The sequence below is a fragment of the Sinocyclocheilus grahami genome, unplaced genomic scaffold, assembly GCF_001515645.1.
Source record: "Sinocyclocheilus grahami isolate Dianchi unplaced genomic scaffold, SAMN03320097.WGS_v1.1 scaffold149.1, whole genome shotgun sequence".
Lineage (NCBI taxonomy): Eukaryota > Metazoa > Chordata > Actinopteri > Cypriniformes > Cyprinidae > Sinocyclocheilus > Sinocyclocheilus grahami.
In genome coordinates, this window is record NW_015505328.1 from 2,075,576 (window position 1) to 2,090,027 (window position 14,452).

Here is a 14,452-nt window from a genome sequence, read left to right on the forward strand (position 1 = left end):
TAACTGTTAAAAGGTCTGGGCTGGTGAATGAAAGGATGTAGGTTGCTTGAAGGATCTTTGAACCGTCATCATTGTGCTCTTGACATTTAACCCCAGTTCCTCCATAGGAAATATTACTACAAGTATTCAGTTCTGTGTTTTGGGTAAAACATCATTAAAAAAAATAACCAGTTAGTGGTTAGTTAAGAACTGATAAAAGCATTCAGAAATGGGTGGTTTAATTTGTGTGATTCTCAAAAGTGTCATTCTCAAAACATCCTGATTTACAAAATGTGTGAATGTTTTTCTGGCATAAAATATTTGATTATTAATCATTATTTATATGATTCATTTCTTGATCTCTTTAGATTTTTTTGTACACTATTTAGACTTTACACTAAGGTTTTGCTTGAGCAAACAAAATGGATTAACAAAAAACCCTGCAAATGTCAAGTTCTGTTAGATGAAGGCACCTGGAAAATTCAAATGATTAAAAACACATTTAAACCACTTTATTATTTAATAATTTTTTTTATTTGAATACCTTTTTATTTTTAAACTGTCTTATTGACTGTAAAGTCAACAAATATGTATTTGTCACCACAATTTATTTTAAACAATTTAAAATTATTTATGATTAATTTCTTATTCTCTTTTGATTTTTTGCACACTATTTAGACTTTACACTAAGGGTTTCCTTGAGCAAACAATATCGATAAAAAAAACAACAACAAAAACACTGCAAATGTAAAATGTTTGATTGTAGAATAATGCTTTTTTTATATGAATACCTTTAAACCGTCTTAATGACTGAAAAGTCCAAGGCACATATTTGTCACCATATTTTTAATGACTGTTGAACAACCTCAAGGGCATCATGATAAAGCTGGATTTTACTTTTAGTGACAGTTTGTTGAACTTTATGATTCTAATAGCATTTGGTCCATAAATAGGTCTAAATGTGTTTGATCTTAATTACATGTATTTTAGTTGAATCGCGCATTCAGGCATCACAAAGACTCATCAAGCACCATTGTGCCATTTAATGTCCATCTGTTTCATCCAAAAGTTAACATGGGGTACACTTGTTTGAATGTGTAATCACAGTATCCCCAGACTTAGTGGTTACAAAATGTACGGTCTTAGAACTTACTGTGTGCATTTGTCTGCAGCATTCCAGAATGGTGCAGGGCTACAGTTGGTCTCGGTGCACTGGAGTAGAAGAGCCCTTTAAGTGAGATAAAAAATGCATTTGACAACCCAGTGAAGGATCTAGTTTGAGACCCTCTGATGACAGGCATTTCACTTTTCTACATTACAGTATGTCTCTCACTGTAAATGCTTGTTCTGATCTTTGTGTTCCTCTAATCTTAAACTCTGCCTCTGTTTGTCTGCTCTTCTCTCGTCCTCTCTCACTCCCACGGTTCCTCGTCCCAGCTGCACCTCAAGCTCTAATTCTAATTTTCCATGTTTTTAGCAATGTCTTGACTTCCCTTTCAACTTCCACTGACAGCATCCTGTATCTTAATTAAAACTGGACCCTCAAAAAAAAGAGCAATTAATGAAAGAAGAAGCTGTTAATTACACAACAAGGTCACAATCATTTTACCTTCACAGCTTAATTGTGGCCTTGATTGTGTTTCTGCCTCATTTTTTATGCAAACGCCAGACTGACAAACTCAGTTAATTGTTGCCCTGGCGCTTCTGTAGGGTCACACATTTTTGTGTGCATTCGTGCGAGTGTGATACAAATTTAACTTTGTTTGACATTGTGTGTTCTTTCTGAGCATGTATGCATGCTGACGCATTGCTTTTTTCCTAGGATTCCTGTCAAGATCCTTCAGGGTGACTGTTAATTACCCTTCATGGCCTTCCTGCCCTGTACATCCATTTATCTTCAGCTGAGCCCCTCATTTCTCAACGAGGGTTACCATGACTTTTAATCCCTTACAGACCTACAGTACCAGTGTCCACCTACCCTTGCCATCGATCCTGTCATGTATAGATCCATGTCTTCCCAACCATTTTACTTCCTTTCGATTTCCAAAGGTGGACCACCCTGTAATTTCCATGGCCAATTGTATTAACGACTCTTAGGCACTAAGGTCAGAGGCGCTACAGATTTGGGTTAGGGTCACTGGATATTTTCATAACCTTGGCATGGTCAATACCTCCCCCTCAATCTCTTCCTTCCTTAAGGTCACTGAATCTTTTTTATAAATGTTACTTTATTCCATGTAGCTTGACCTGGTCTAGCAGGTCCAGTCTTTCTGGAGGGCCAATGTCCTGCAGAGTTTAGCTCCAACCTCTCCCAAAACACTTGCCTGGAGGTTTCTAGAAATCCTGAAGACCCTGATTAGTTGGTTCAAGTGGGATTAATTAGGATTTAAGCTAAACTGATAGTGGTGCTTCAGGAGCAGGACTTCCCACACCTAGTCTTTACTTTACCATTATTTCCCTTCCATCTGTTCATCCTTTATTCTTTCCCCCTTTTCTGCTTTTCTTTCTTTTTTCTGTCTTTTTCTGTTTATTTTCTTCCCTTCAGCACTGAGGTCAGATGTCAGAGTTATAGTTTTGGGTTGAGTTCAATGGATTTTCTCATAAATGTGCATTTGCATGTGCATATCAGTTCTTCTCTTTTCTTCCTTCCTTGCTTTCATTTCCTCTCCTTTCTTTACCCCTTTTTCTTTTCTCCCCCAATTTTCTGTTTTGTGTTCCCCACTCTTTGATTATTCAGCACAGCATAATTGTGGTGTGTTACTTGGAAGGAATATCTGTTATCGTTCTTGACCTCTGCACCATTGATCATGGAAATGTGACCAACCTCCAGATATCCGTTTGTCTTCAAGAAATGAAAATCAATCAACAAACACGCCTCTCATCTTTTGTATTATAATTAAATTGTCAGGTTTGCTGCTTACTAACCTGTTCAGAAGGATATGTTTGTACATTTCACAGCAATTGGTTTGTAAAGCCTGTGTTATACTTTCCACGTGCGTGAGTCTGTTAGGGTCCGCTATGGTATGCGTGTGTGGAGGCTCTGGGCGGACATCCGCATGTTTCCCATTTTTTGTGACCTCGTGGACAAGTACATGCACATGCGCAGGCAGTGTGAAGAAGCCCCTTGCTACTCGAACTTGTATAATCTGTCGATAAAACAATATAAAGACAGCCAGATGTGCAATAATTCTGGGCAATTGTATGTTTGTTGCGGAGCGGACCATCAGCGTATGCTTTCGGTAGTATAAATACAAGTAGTCCGTGCTGTCCGTGTACGCGTCTGGATTGCTCATGCGGACAGTATAACACAGGCTTAAGGCTTGCTGAGTCTTTTGCAACTGCAAAACTTTGAGGAATTACTTATTTTCAACTTTGCTTTATCACTTAATGTTCAAGCTGAGCCTCACGCCCTGAAAGCAAAAGGGGAAAATGAAAAAAGAGGGATCCATTACCTGAGCTAACAATAAGGAGTGGTGTTTGTTTGAGGCTGCAAATGTGCCCAACCTGTCATGCTTAGATATTTCTGAGAGATGTTGCAAATTTGCCTGCATCTCATTCGCTACCCCGTTCTCATTCTCCAAACCTAGCATCCTCATCAGTCGGACACCCTTCAGTGATTCAGAAACGAGGTTTTCCTTTTTTTCCCCCTTTTCCATCTCTCTCAATTTCTTGAGTGCCGCACCTGAAATTGCTTTGACATTCAGATGCAAACATAACCATTGACACCCGCCTGATGGTTTTGGAATGCAAATGGACAGGGCTCTCTCTCCTTTCCTCTCTGCTTTCCGATCTCATCCCTCTCTCCCAGCCTAATGAGGGAAAGCTGATAGCTTGCTTTCTCAGATCAGGCAGACGTGGATATGGGCATGTTGAGATTGGGGTTTGAGGGGACAGGGGTAATGTCACCGAAAGCCTACAGGAAATCAATTTCACAAGTGATGTCTCCCCACTGTGAAACGCTACCCCGCTGTCTGCAAGGAGCAAAAGTGATACAGACAGGACAGTTCTCTTGCACTCTCAAGGAAACCCGTGAACTCATTAGTACATTTTATGTGTACATTTAATGTTGCATTGGCACAGTAGATTTTCCCTCCGTCCATTTCCCTCTCCTTTCTTCCATTCTTTCCTTCCACGCTTCCTCCTTTCCCTCTTTTTATCATCCTTTACGTCTTTGTGATGTTTCCTTTCTGTCTGCCATCCTTATTTCATTCCTACTTCCCCTTTTCCTCTTTATTCCTTCCAACTTTTCCTCTTGTTTTCCTTTTTTCTCTTTCCTTTGTTCCTTACCTACTTCCTTACCGCTCACTTGTCCACTTCCTTTTTCTTCTCCTCCTCCCTCCTCCATTTTTACTTTCCTTTTTTCCTTGCTTGCATCTCTTTCCCTTAGTCTTTCTTCCCTTTAGTCTTTCTTCCCATCCTTTCTTCCTTCTTCCATCAGTTTTTCCAGTGTTCCCCCTTTTCCCCATCCTTGTACCTTCCCTCCTACCTATTTTTTCCCTTTTTTGTTTCCTTCCATCCTTCTTTATTTTACATTTCCTTCCTTTCTTCTGTCCATCTTTCTTCCTTCTAGTTTTCTCTTATTTTCAGCACTTTCCTCTTCTCATCCCTATGCAAAAACTCTTATAATTTATGTAGTTCTACTGTACCTGTTTTACAAGGATCCCCAGGCTCTTCTGTGAGAAATTACACATGTGCACGTGTGAGTTGAAGTGGACTATGTGAACACAATGAGCTGAATGCTCAAGTTCATGTGACAGGAGCATCGTTCACACATGTAGCGATGCCTGGCTCCTCAAGGATATGCTCAGCCATGTGCCTCTCCATCAGGGGTTTGGGCTTGGGCTCGAACATTTACAAATCTCCTCCGGACTTGACTAAATGGAAACCATCCATCAGAGGTGACAGGAAGCAAACAAAACCCCAACATTAGCTGCATGGACGCTTTTGATGATGTCTTAAGCCTCTAGAGGTGGCTGACCTAATGTGGTGCATTGGGGAAGGAAGGGAGAACACAGAGTGCAAGATCAGTAGATGTAGTGAGTGTGCAAACCAACAAGGGTTGACAGAACTCTTTTATACAAGAAGGGTGTGAAAGTCTAAGACGGTGAGCAAAGGGGGTGGTCATTGACTTGGGGCATAGCAGATCTGTGTTTTAATAAGAGAACTGCATTGATGAAGATTGATCAGTGGTGGTGTGGGAGTTGGAGGCTGGGATGCAAGCCCCTTGAGGCAGAGCTCAGATCATTCTTGCCCTGATTAGGATTAAGGCTGAGCAGTGTAATGTCCTCTAATTCTGACTCTTGTCCATGGTTTTTCTATTGTTCTGTTTGGTAGAGATAAGCAGCATTGAATTTGAGAGTGTGAAAGGGGGGATTTGGGGGAAGATGGAGAAAATGGGAGTAAGTAAGAGGCTGAGAAAGAGGATAAGAGTAGAATACAATGAAAATAAAAGAAGAGTGAAGAAAAATGGTGAGATGTGTTTAGAGGATCTAAGATATCAGAATGAATGTGATGGACATGCAGAGAAAGAATCCGTCCAGTCTTGACACCCTAAGGGCGCCTCTTTTGTCTCTCTCTAAATCCCACTTAATGGACCAGTTTGTCCAGTTTGAGTGATTTATGGCTGTTATGTTAACCATAGATTTTTCTGAGGAAAATGTGAATGGTTATTACTCTAACCTTCCATGCTTCCATGATGCTCGGATATTGTCCTGTGATTTGGATTTCTGAGTATCTTGTAGCATGTTGGTAGGGCATTTTGGCTGGTTGCCACAGTAGTTACTGGCTCAGTAAGTAGAGCCCAGACCTAAATCTCTCTAAATTTCTGTTCCCAAACAGATTTGATTTTGCTGCTGATACCAGACCACAGAAGGTGATTGTTTATGACATTTGAGATTTGGAAAAAATAGCTTTTTGCTGTCTGATTAATGCAGAGGCCATATCAATGTCACCATAATCACTGTTGCAAAATGCAACAGATGGAAAAACAGAATGTCAGTTACCTGTGCAACTTGAACGGGTTATTATAGCCCTTTAAAACCCAACAGTGTCACAGGAGCGTGGAGAGCGTGTGATAGGCAGGACCTTCAAAATAGACCTTTCACTCCTTCATTTATGTGGATTTATTCCATTCGCAAGGGATTCTTTAATAAATTGGAATTAGCAGCATTGAGGCAATGATCTGAATATGATGACATGAATTATTGATTCCCTGACAGCTGCTTGCAAATCTAGCCTGACATTTGGAAATAAGACGGCATGGAATTATAGCCCGAAAATAATGAAGGCCATTTGTGTCGAGACGAGAGAAGGAGAGAAAAGCAAACGTCTTTTTGGACTTATTAATATTCATTAATGCCTCCTGTCAGAGCGCCATTGAAACAATTCATTGCTCACGTTTACGGTGTTACGTTCTTTATGATTTATTGATGTGTGTTCGAAAGAGCCGGGTGGTTATGAAGAGACTGCTCAGTGAAATCTGATTGCTCATACAAAAGCAGATCATTGTCAGTGAGAGTCAGCGACTTCAGATTTTATTTCCAGTATTGTTTTTCCTCGTCTTACAATCTTTTTATTTCTTAAATTATCTAAAAAACTGCACTTACTAAGTAGTCTTTTTGTATTAAACTCATTCTCCACGTATATTTTAATCTTTCTAATGGAAATTCAGCATGGTCGCATTACCTGTGTTTTCTCTTGAATTAATTGCTTCTGTTTCTATTATTCTAATTTGTGAGTCACTTTGGATAAACGTGCCCATTAAATGAACCAATTTAAATTATTTGTTCTCAATTAGACTATAAATGATGCATAATTTTAGATGATAAAATGAGGCATAAAATTAGGCAGAGTGTGTCCTAAAAATTGCTAACTTGTATATGCTATGCCTCCTACATCCCAAAGTGTAATTCTGAAAGCTTGATCCACATTCCCTGTAGATATTTGGCATTTACCTTTGTTGGATTCTCTGCAACCTGGACCCCTGGTGTGACTTTTTGCTTGATCTGCATTATAGTTCCTTGTAGCACTATAGAGCCAATCATCTCATTGGTTTCTGTGAAGCAACCCCTGCTGATGCCACATTAGATAAATTGATCCGTATGTAACCAGCTGGTCTGTTGTGGAATTAGAAAAAAACAGCGTCCCTGGGAATTTCTGTGTAATGTCAGTTGATAATGGGTTGTAGTCTCATTCCCTTCAGTGTGTTTGGCTTTAGCTGCCTTCAGTTGGCTGTCTGTTTTGCCACAGTCCTCCCGGCAGTGGTAAAGTCAAAGTGCATTGCAGTTTAAAGTTGTAAAGACACCAGCGAAAACAAACAGTGGCGTACAAGCACAGGTCCACAAAGTTTGCAGTCATTTTGGTTAGTGCTGTTTGCAGGAATTAATCTGACAAGCCATGAGATTGGTGAGTTTTGCTTTCACATTTAATTCATTATAACACTGAGATGTGCTTGTGTATTGGTTTGTATCTGCGTATGTCTTCTGAATGCATATATTTTGATGCCATATCACTTACTTTGGGGGTTTTCCCAATGTCTGTCTCATTTCCCTTGCCTCACTGGAAAAGTTCACGGTATGTCTGTGCTTACTACTTGTAGGGTTTGTAGGGCGGAATCCAGTCATAAAAATGGAATATACTGTATAACACGGAACGTCATGGAATTTGCCAAATTTTGGATGGATACATCGAAAGTATGTCCGTACAGGTAAATCAAAATGCGATATAGACTAGTGTCTGTAAATATTAAGCAAAAATAAAAATTTACTACACACATACAGAAGCGCTTGTGATGCTTGCAGTGTTTTACAGCCCCTGCTGCCTCAGTATATGAGTACATGAACATAATCTCTAGAACTGCTCTGAGAGTCACTTCATGAGCATTTTGCCATTTCTTTTGAGCAAAACTATAGTCATGTCATATACAATTAGAAACCTAAAAGTCTTCATAGCCCCCTTCAATATAAAAGTTTGGTTTAACTTGAAGAAACCATGACAGAAATATTACTTAATGTAATGATAGTATTACTAATTATAAAAGTATATATATATATATATATAATATTTATAAATATATATAATTATAATATAAAAAATATTTACCAGAATGTATTTAGCAGAAACACAGTATTTCTGGAAAAATATATACTTTTTAAAAAATTAGAGATGCTTTTTATTATTAATATTTGGCAAAAACTATCTGGTAAAAATAAAACTGAATTTAAGAAGAAGAAAAAAACATTTTATATGGCCTTAAATTTTTTAAATTTTTGTTAAACTTTAATAAATTGCTGTTTAATATTGTAAGTTTCATGATTTCAATTAATTAAACATGCTTTTTGATGAATACAATTTAATTTAACCATTAAAACAGAGGCTAGAAAAAATAAAACGAAAAAAAGAATCAAGTGTGCACAAGTGTGTGCATCTGTGTATCCATGTGCATGTTCATTGTACCTGTATGTTTTCCAGAGAATTGTTTTTATGACCCTATCAGTGCACTGGGGCAATAATGAAGTGATTTGTTCCTCTTTTGTAAGTTATTTTGGATAAAAATATCTGCTAAATGCATAAATGTGAACATAAATTATTGTAAATAATGACCAGAAAATTAGGGGATGGACAAATGGATGGTTTGTTCTTTTACTTTTTTCAGTTTGGTCCAACTTATTCTACGTGTTGTCATTCTTAGTGAGACGAATGAGTCTACCATTAAGATGTGGGACTTCCTTTTCTTTCCTAGAGCCCTCATATTGAACATTGCGATTCATTTTTGCACAAGTGCTCTGTCCCCTCTTACAGTCGCTGTTCACACTCACAGCAGTTACTTTACGAGTGTGAGCTTCCATCACTTATTGCTTGTACAGGCAACAAATAGCCCCTTAATCATGTGTAATATGAACCTCATTAGTTTCAAAGGATTTTGTTCCTGGAGGCACAGTGGCATGTGGGTTTTTTCCTCTTCAAGTAGCATATTATACTCCCAAGGGAATCTTTTATGTCGCCTAATAAGGTCTAAAGCCATGTACTCTTTTCTAGTCTCAGGTTGTAAGTATTGCCATTTTTCAGGGTTGTATTTAATTCTGCCGCTAGAAGCTACGGGTTTTGTTGTCTCAGAGTCTGTAATGGATTCTTCGCTGTGTGTTCTGTCTTTTGCCAGCCTGTCCCCCGGGCACCTACAAGATGTCGTCACGGCAGCAAGAGTGTTTCCTGTGTCCGGCTAACAGCAAGGCTGAAGACGAGGGCTCTGTGCTGTGTGTGTGCGAGGACGACCACTTCAGAACTCCACTGGACCCTCCATCCGCACCCTGCACGCGTAAGACAGTCAGGTTCTGTGTGGGGTGAATGTTTATGTGTGCATTTGCGTGTGTACTTATTTGTGCACAGGGATTTATTTATTAATGTGTGTTCTAATGTTTGTACAATCCAATCCTGTTGATTCCTGGTTTTATTTTGTTTACAGTGGGGTTTAGCACTGCTTGTCGTGTGTACAGTTAGGTGATATATGGTAACAATTTAGTTTAGAGAATTCTCACTATTAACTATTAGCATGCATATTACTAGCATATTGGCTGTTTTTTAGTATTTCTAAAGCACATATTAACCTTATTCTGCATGACCATATTTTAAATCCCTTGAAGGGTTAGTTCACCCAAAAATGAACTACTCACCCTCATGTCGTTCCAAACCCGTAAGACCTTCGTTCATCTACGGAAAACAAACTAAGATATTTTTGATGAAATCGGAGAGCTCTCTGATCTTCCATACACAGCAATGCAACTGCAATGTTCCTAGGTCTAGAAACGTAGTAAGGACATTGGTAAAACAGTCCATGTGACATCAGTGGTTCAACTATAATTGTATGAATCTGTGAGAATACTTTTTTTATGCAAAGAAAACAATAATAACATAATTTATTCAACAGTTCTTCTCCCTGAGTTACCTTCTTCTGCCATTTTGGAGAGTACCCCAGAACGTAATCAACGTAATCAGCATTGTTTGCGTTCAGCATGCGCGCTGAACGTAAACAATGCTGATTATATTGATTTAGTTCCAGTGTACTCTCCAAAATGACGGAAAAGACGGTAACGAAGGTCTTACGGGTTTGGAACGACATGAGGGTGAGTAATTAACCCTTTGACGCGTACGATCACACCAGTGTGATCAGTCTTGGCTGGTCCCTGAAGCGTACGATCACACCGGTGTGATTAGAACTTTCAGTGCGTCACGTCATCAACTGCTGAATTTAAATCCGCTTTTGCGCTTTGGCTGGTGCAGAGCCAGATCAGACGCGCTGAGCGCTTGTCATAGTATCACAAATAGTCATTGTTTTCAACCATATAATACTTATTTTATGTTTCAGACATTTAAATACACATAAGTACTAGCAAAACCATACATTTACAGTTTGTAAAATACACGCTGATGTTTATGGAAACGGCAATAATGATCCTTACAAATATAATCTGACGACATGTTTCTATTGATATCATATACAGATTGTGTAGGTAACTATAAAGTTTACTCTGCTCTTCTCCCAGTTTACCGGAGACCTACTTTAACGTGTTTCGGGAGGAGAGGATGAATTTGCGTGTTGTAAATCCCACAGCTGGGATTCAGCGCGAACTAACATAGCGTCGCCCATCACCCAGTATAGATCAAATAACATGGTCGATATAAAAGTGTTTAAACTACCAAACAGATTTAATTGCACATATTTCAGAATCGGAATATCAGATATTTCATAATATAGTGAGCGTGTTTGTGAATATTTTGAATAAAACAGGAAAAACGAAATAAAAGCGATCCATGTGTCACACAGATCTATTGTTGCTGCGTTGTGTCACATGACAAGCATGACGCGTCGCCATGGAAACAATAAGGCGATACATTTTAAAATAACGGTCGCCTAAAAAAACTCACACTGGGGGGTCAGCTAGAATATTTTAAACTCACATGCGAAAGGGTTAATGAGAGAATTTTCATTTTTGGGTGAACTAACCCTTTAATTCTACTACATACGTAAACTTAACAACTAACTATTAATAAGCAATAAATTAGGAGTTTGTGGCAAAAGTCGTAGTTAATAGTGAGAATTGGTCCCCAAACTAAAGTGTGACCATATATATTTGTACAATTCACTATAGTAGTTACACAGTTATAGTTTATTTATTTATTTATTAGTTATTCACACAATTAAGGATAATGTGTTTAATTTTTTTCAATTTTGAAATGTTTTCTTTCCTAGCTTTATGTGAATTATTAGCCGTTGTTAGCCAACTGTAAACCATTCATAGGTTGGTGTCACTGGAGAGTGCTCCAAAAAGCCTACTTGGTTCCCACAATTAATTCAGATTAATTCAAATTCCTTTGGTGGCATTTATTGGAAGTGACATTTAGTTAAAAGAAAGATATCACAAGCAGACTTGTAATGTAATATAATGTAATGTAATATTTAAGAATATTTTAAGAATGATTTAATATAATACAATAATTGTATTTATTATTATTATTTAATTTTGTGTTTTTATTTTATTTGTTTATTAGCCTATTAGATTTGTTTATTAGATCTTGTTTTAATATGTATTATTCATTTTAGTCAAGTTATGTTGTGAGTAGTATTCATTGAAATTGATCCACATAAGTCTTTGTTTTTAAATGGAAGTATAAATATATTGAGATTAAATATAGTTAAGACATAATAATTGTTATTATTATTACATTTTATATTGATCTTAACGATATTATTTCATATTATGTTATATTGTGTTAAATTATATTATGCGTCTTATTTCACTAGTTTTGTTTTTAAATATTTATTAGCCATTTTAGAAGTATTCATAGATAATAGGTCAGATAAAGTTGTTTTGTTTTGTTTGTTGAAATGTATTGTGGATTACTATTTGACGGAGGATGAATGTAAATAAAGATGTATTCACACAATTAAGGATAATGTGTTTAATTTTTTTCAATTTTGAAATGTTTTCTTTCCTAGCTTTATGTGAATTATTAGCCGTTGTTAGCCAACTGTAAACCATTCATAGGTTGGTGTCACTGGAGAGTGCTCCAAAAAGCCTGACACAGCAGCATTAGCTCAACCCTTCTTGTTTGCTTACCAATGGCAGATGTGGTAGTGAAAACCATTTCCAAAACAATTGTTATTTTTTGCTATTCTGTTTAGTGGCTCTGGTGGCACAGAAATCACACACTTAACCTTTCAATTCTTGTGTGACCAGCCCTTTATTCTGGGCTGAATGAGTGTCTGAGTGCTTATGACTTTTATTTACACCATTAATTACTGAATTGATTAGGCTGCTGTTTTATGAGGGAGAGAAAGACTGTGTGATCATGTTAATTATAGTATCGATTCTACAGTCACTCTTATGAGCAGATGCCACCAGTTTATTATTGTGTGTGTGTGTGTGAGAGAGAGAGAAAGAGAGAGAGAAAGAAAAATGTCTATTATGACTGTAAATGACTGAAGACAAAGAATTGAAAGGAGGAGAGAGATGATATGGATTGCATTACTTTTCTATGTGTCTGTGCCTGTGTGTAGGTGTGTGTGTCTGTACCCTAGTGTATGTGCTACATAAGTGAAAAAGCACTGCTCTGTGTGTGTGTGTGTGTGTGTGTGTCCTGTCTTGTGGCGAATGTATCCTGACTGCAGCTGTTCCCCACCGCTCATGGCCACACGTGGACCCCGTTGCATAAGCCTTCAGAGCCTTTAAAAATTAACGCTTCTTGCACACATCTAAATTATTCCATACACACACACTCACTCATGTTTGAGCATTTGTGTTACAATTTCATTATCATCTTTTGCATTTATGAGACGAGAGACTATTTTTCAAAAGCCTAGATCTCAAAATTAAAACTTAACAAATGCATGCATGAGAGAACAATCAGGTCCTCAGGAATGCCGAGTAGTTATGAACCACTTTTTATTATAATGTTTCATACCTATACTTGGTTCCCACAATTAATTCAGATTAATTCAAATTCCTTTGGTGGCATTTATTGGAAGTGACATTTAGTTAAAAGAAAGATATCACAAGCAGACTTATAATGTAATGTAATATTTAAGAATATTTTAAGAATGATTTAATATAATACAATAATTGTATTTATTATTATTATTTAATTTTGTGTTTTTATTTAATTTGTTTATTCTGTGTCATGTAATTTGTGTTCTGAAGATGAAAGGTCTTACAGTTTTGGAACGACATTTTTGGGTGAACTATACCTTTAACTTTAAACAGTGGTTTACTGAACAAATTGCTCTTTTTTTTGAATAAATTCAATTATAATTAAAATTTTCTATAGGGATGAAAATCTACCTCAGTTTATGATATAAACTATATGCAGCCCTTTTCCATTACTATAAGGTTACAATTAACAACAGAGCCCAAACGTAAATTTAATTACTATTTATTTTTAAACATAATAATCAGCACTTAACTTAAAAAATTGTATGCAAATATGTAAACTGCAAATGCAGTTTTTAAATGAACTTCTAAATTATAAAATTATAGAAATATCTTCATTTACACAGTGGCTGTCATAACTTGTTTCATAACAAATTGATTTAAACATACATTAAATAATTAAGACATCACTAACAGGTAAAGTAAAAATATAATGAGTACAAAATCTAATATTTCGCAAAATGCTCTTCTCTAGACTTCATTTCTCTAGCAATCCAAAGAGCTGTGGACTTTGACTTGCCTGAGGTAAATTAAATGCTACGTGACATTTTGTTTTGATGTCGTTCATTCATGTTTATTTCACGTTAAAACTAGTAGTAGAACTAGTAGTTCATTGGAAGTTTCCAATGAAGATCCACTCGTGCAGTGGTTAAAAAAATGCTGTATTTGTTCGGTACAGATTTCAGTAAAGCATTTTCGGTATAAATACGTGTACTGTTGCACTCCTAACTAGTATCTTTCCATGTATTTCCAAATAAAGTGCCTCAGTGAGTCAAAGTCCATTTTTTTATGAGGATAAAGTAGAGCTGGGCGATATAGCTAAAAAATGTATCAACGATATAATGTTTCATATTGTTTGGTATCGATAATTATTGACATTTTTTAACCTTTTAAATTTTATTTTACCCATTTATTTTTTTATTTAACCACTGTATTTTTAAATTAACCCAATTTATTGAGACAAACAATAAATATATTTTTGTTTTAACGGTCAAACACACAATGAAAATTAAACATAAAACATTAGAAATTAGATATTTATGCAGATTAAATAGGTTTTAAGGAAACTTTTGTCTTGTCTCCCGAGACCACAGGAGGGTGCAATGAGCAAAATAATGCAGCACATAATGTCAACACATGGAAATAACTGTCTAAAAAAACGTGCTTTACGTATAAATCAAATATAATTTTGTGAATTGCATAAACAATTATGAACAAAACAGCATCATGCATTTATGCATTGCTTAATACAAATCGCCAAATCGCCTATT

General features: G+C 36.7%; 1 protein-coding gene across 1 annotated transcript in view; it reads left to right on the forward strand.

The window, feature by feature from the left end:
- LOC107591986 (ephrin type-A receptor 10) overlaps positions 1–9,346 on the forward strand; it is a 92,700-nt gene extending 83,354 nt beyond the window's left edge. The window contains exon 4 of the mRNA XM_016281302.1: positions 9,137–9,346. Coding sequence (XP_016136788.1) covers positions 9,137–9,321 — 185 coding nt within the window. The 3' untranslated portion in view covers positions 9,322–9,346. The remainder of the gene's footprint in view (positions 1–9,136) is intronic.
- The last annotated feature ends 5,106 nt before the right edge of the window (positions 9,347–14,452 follow it).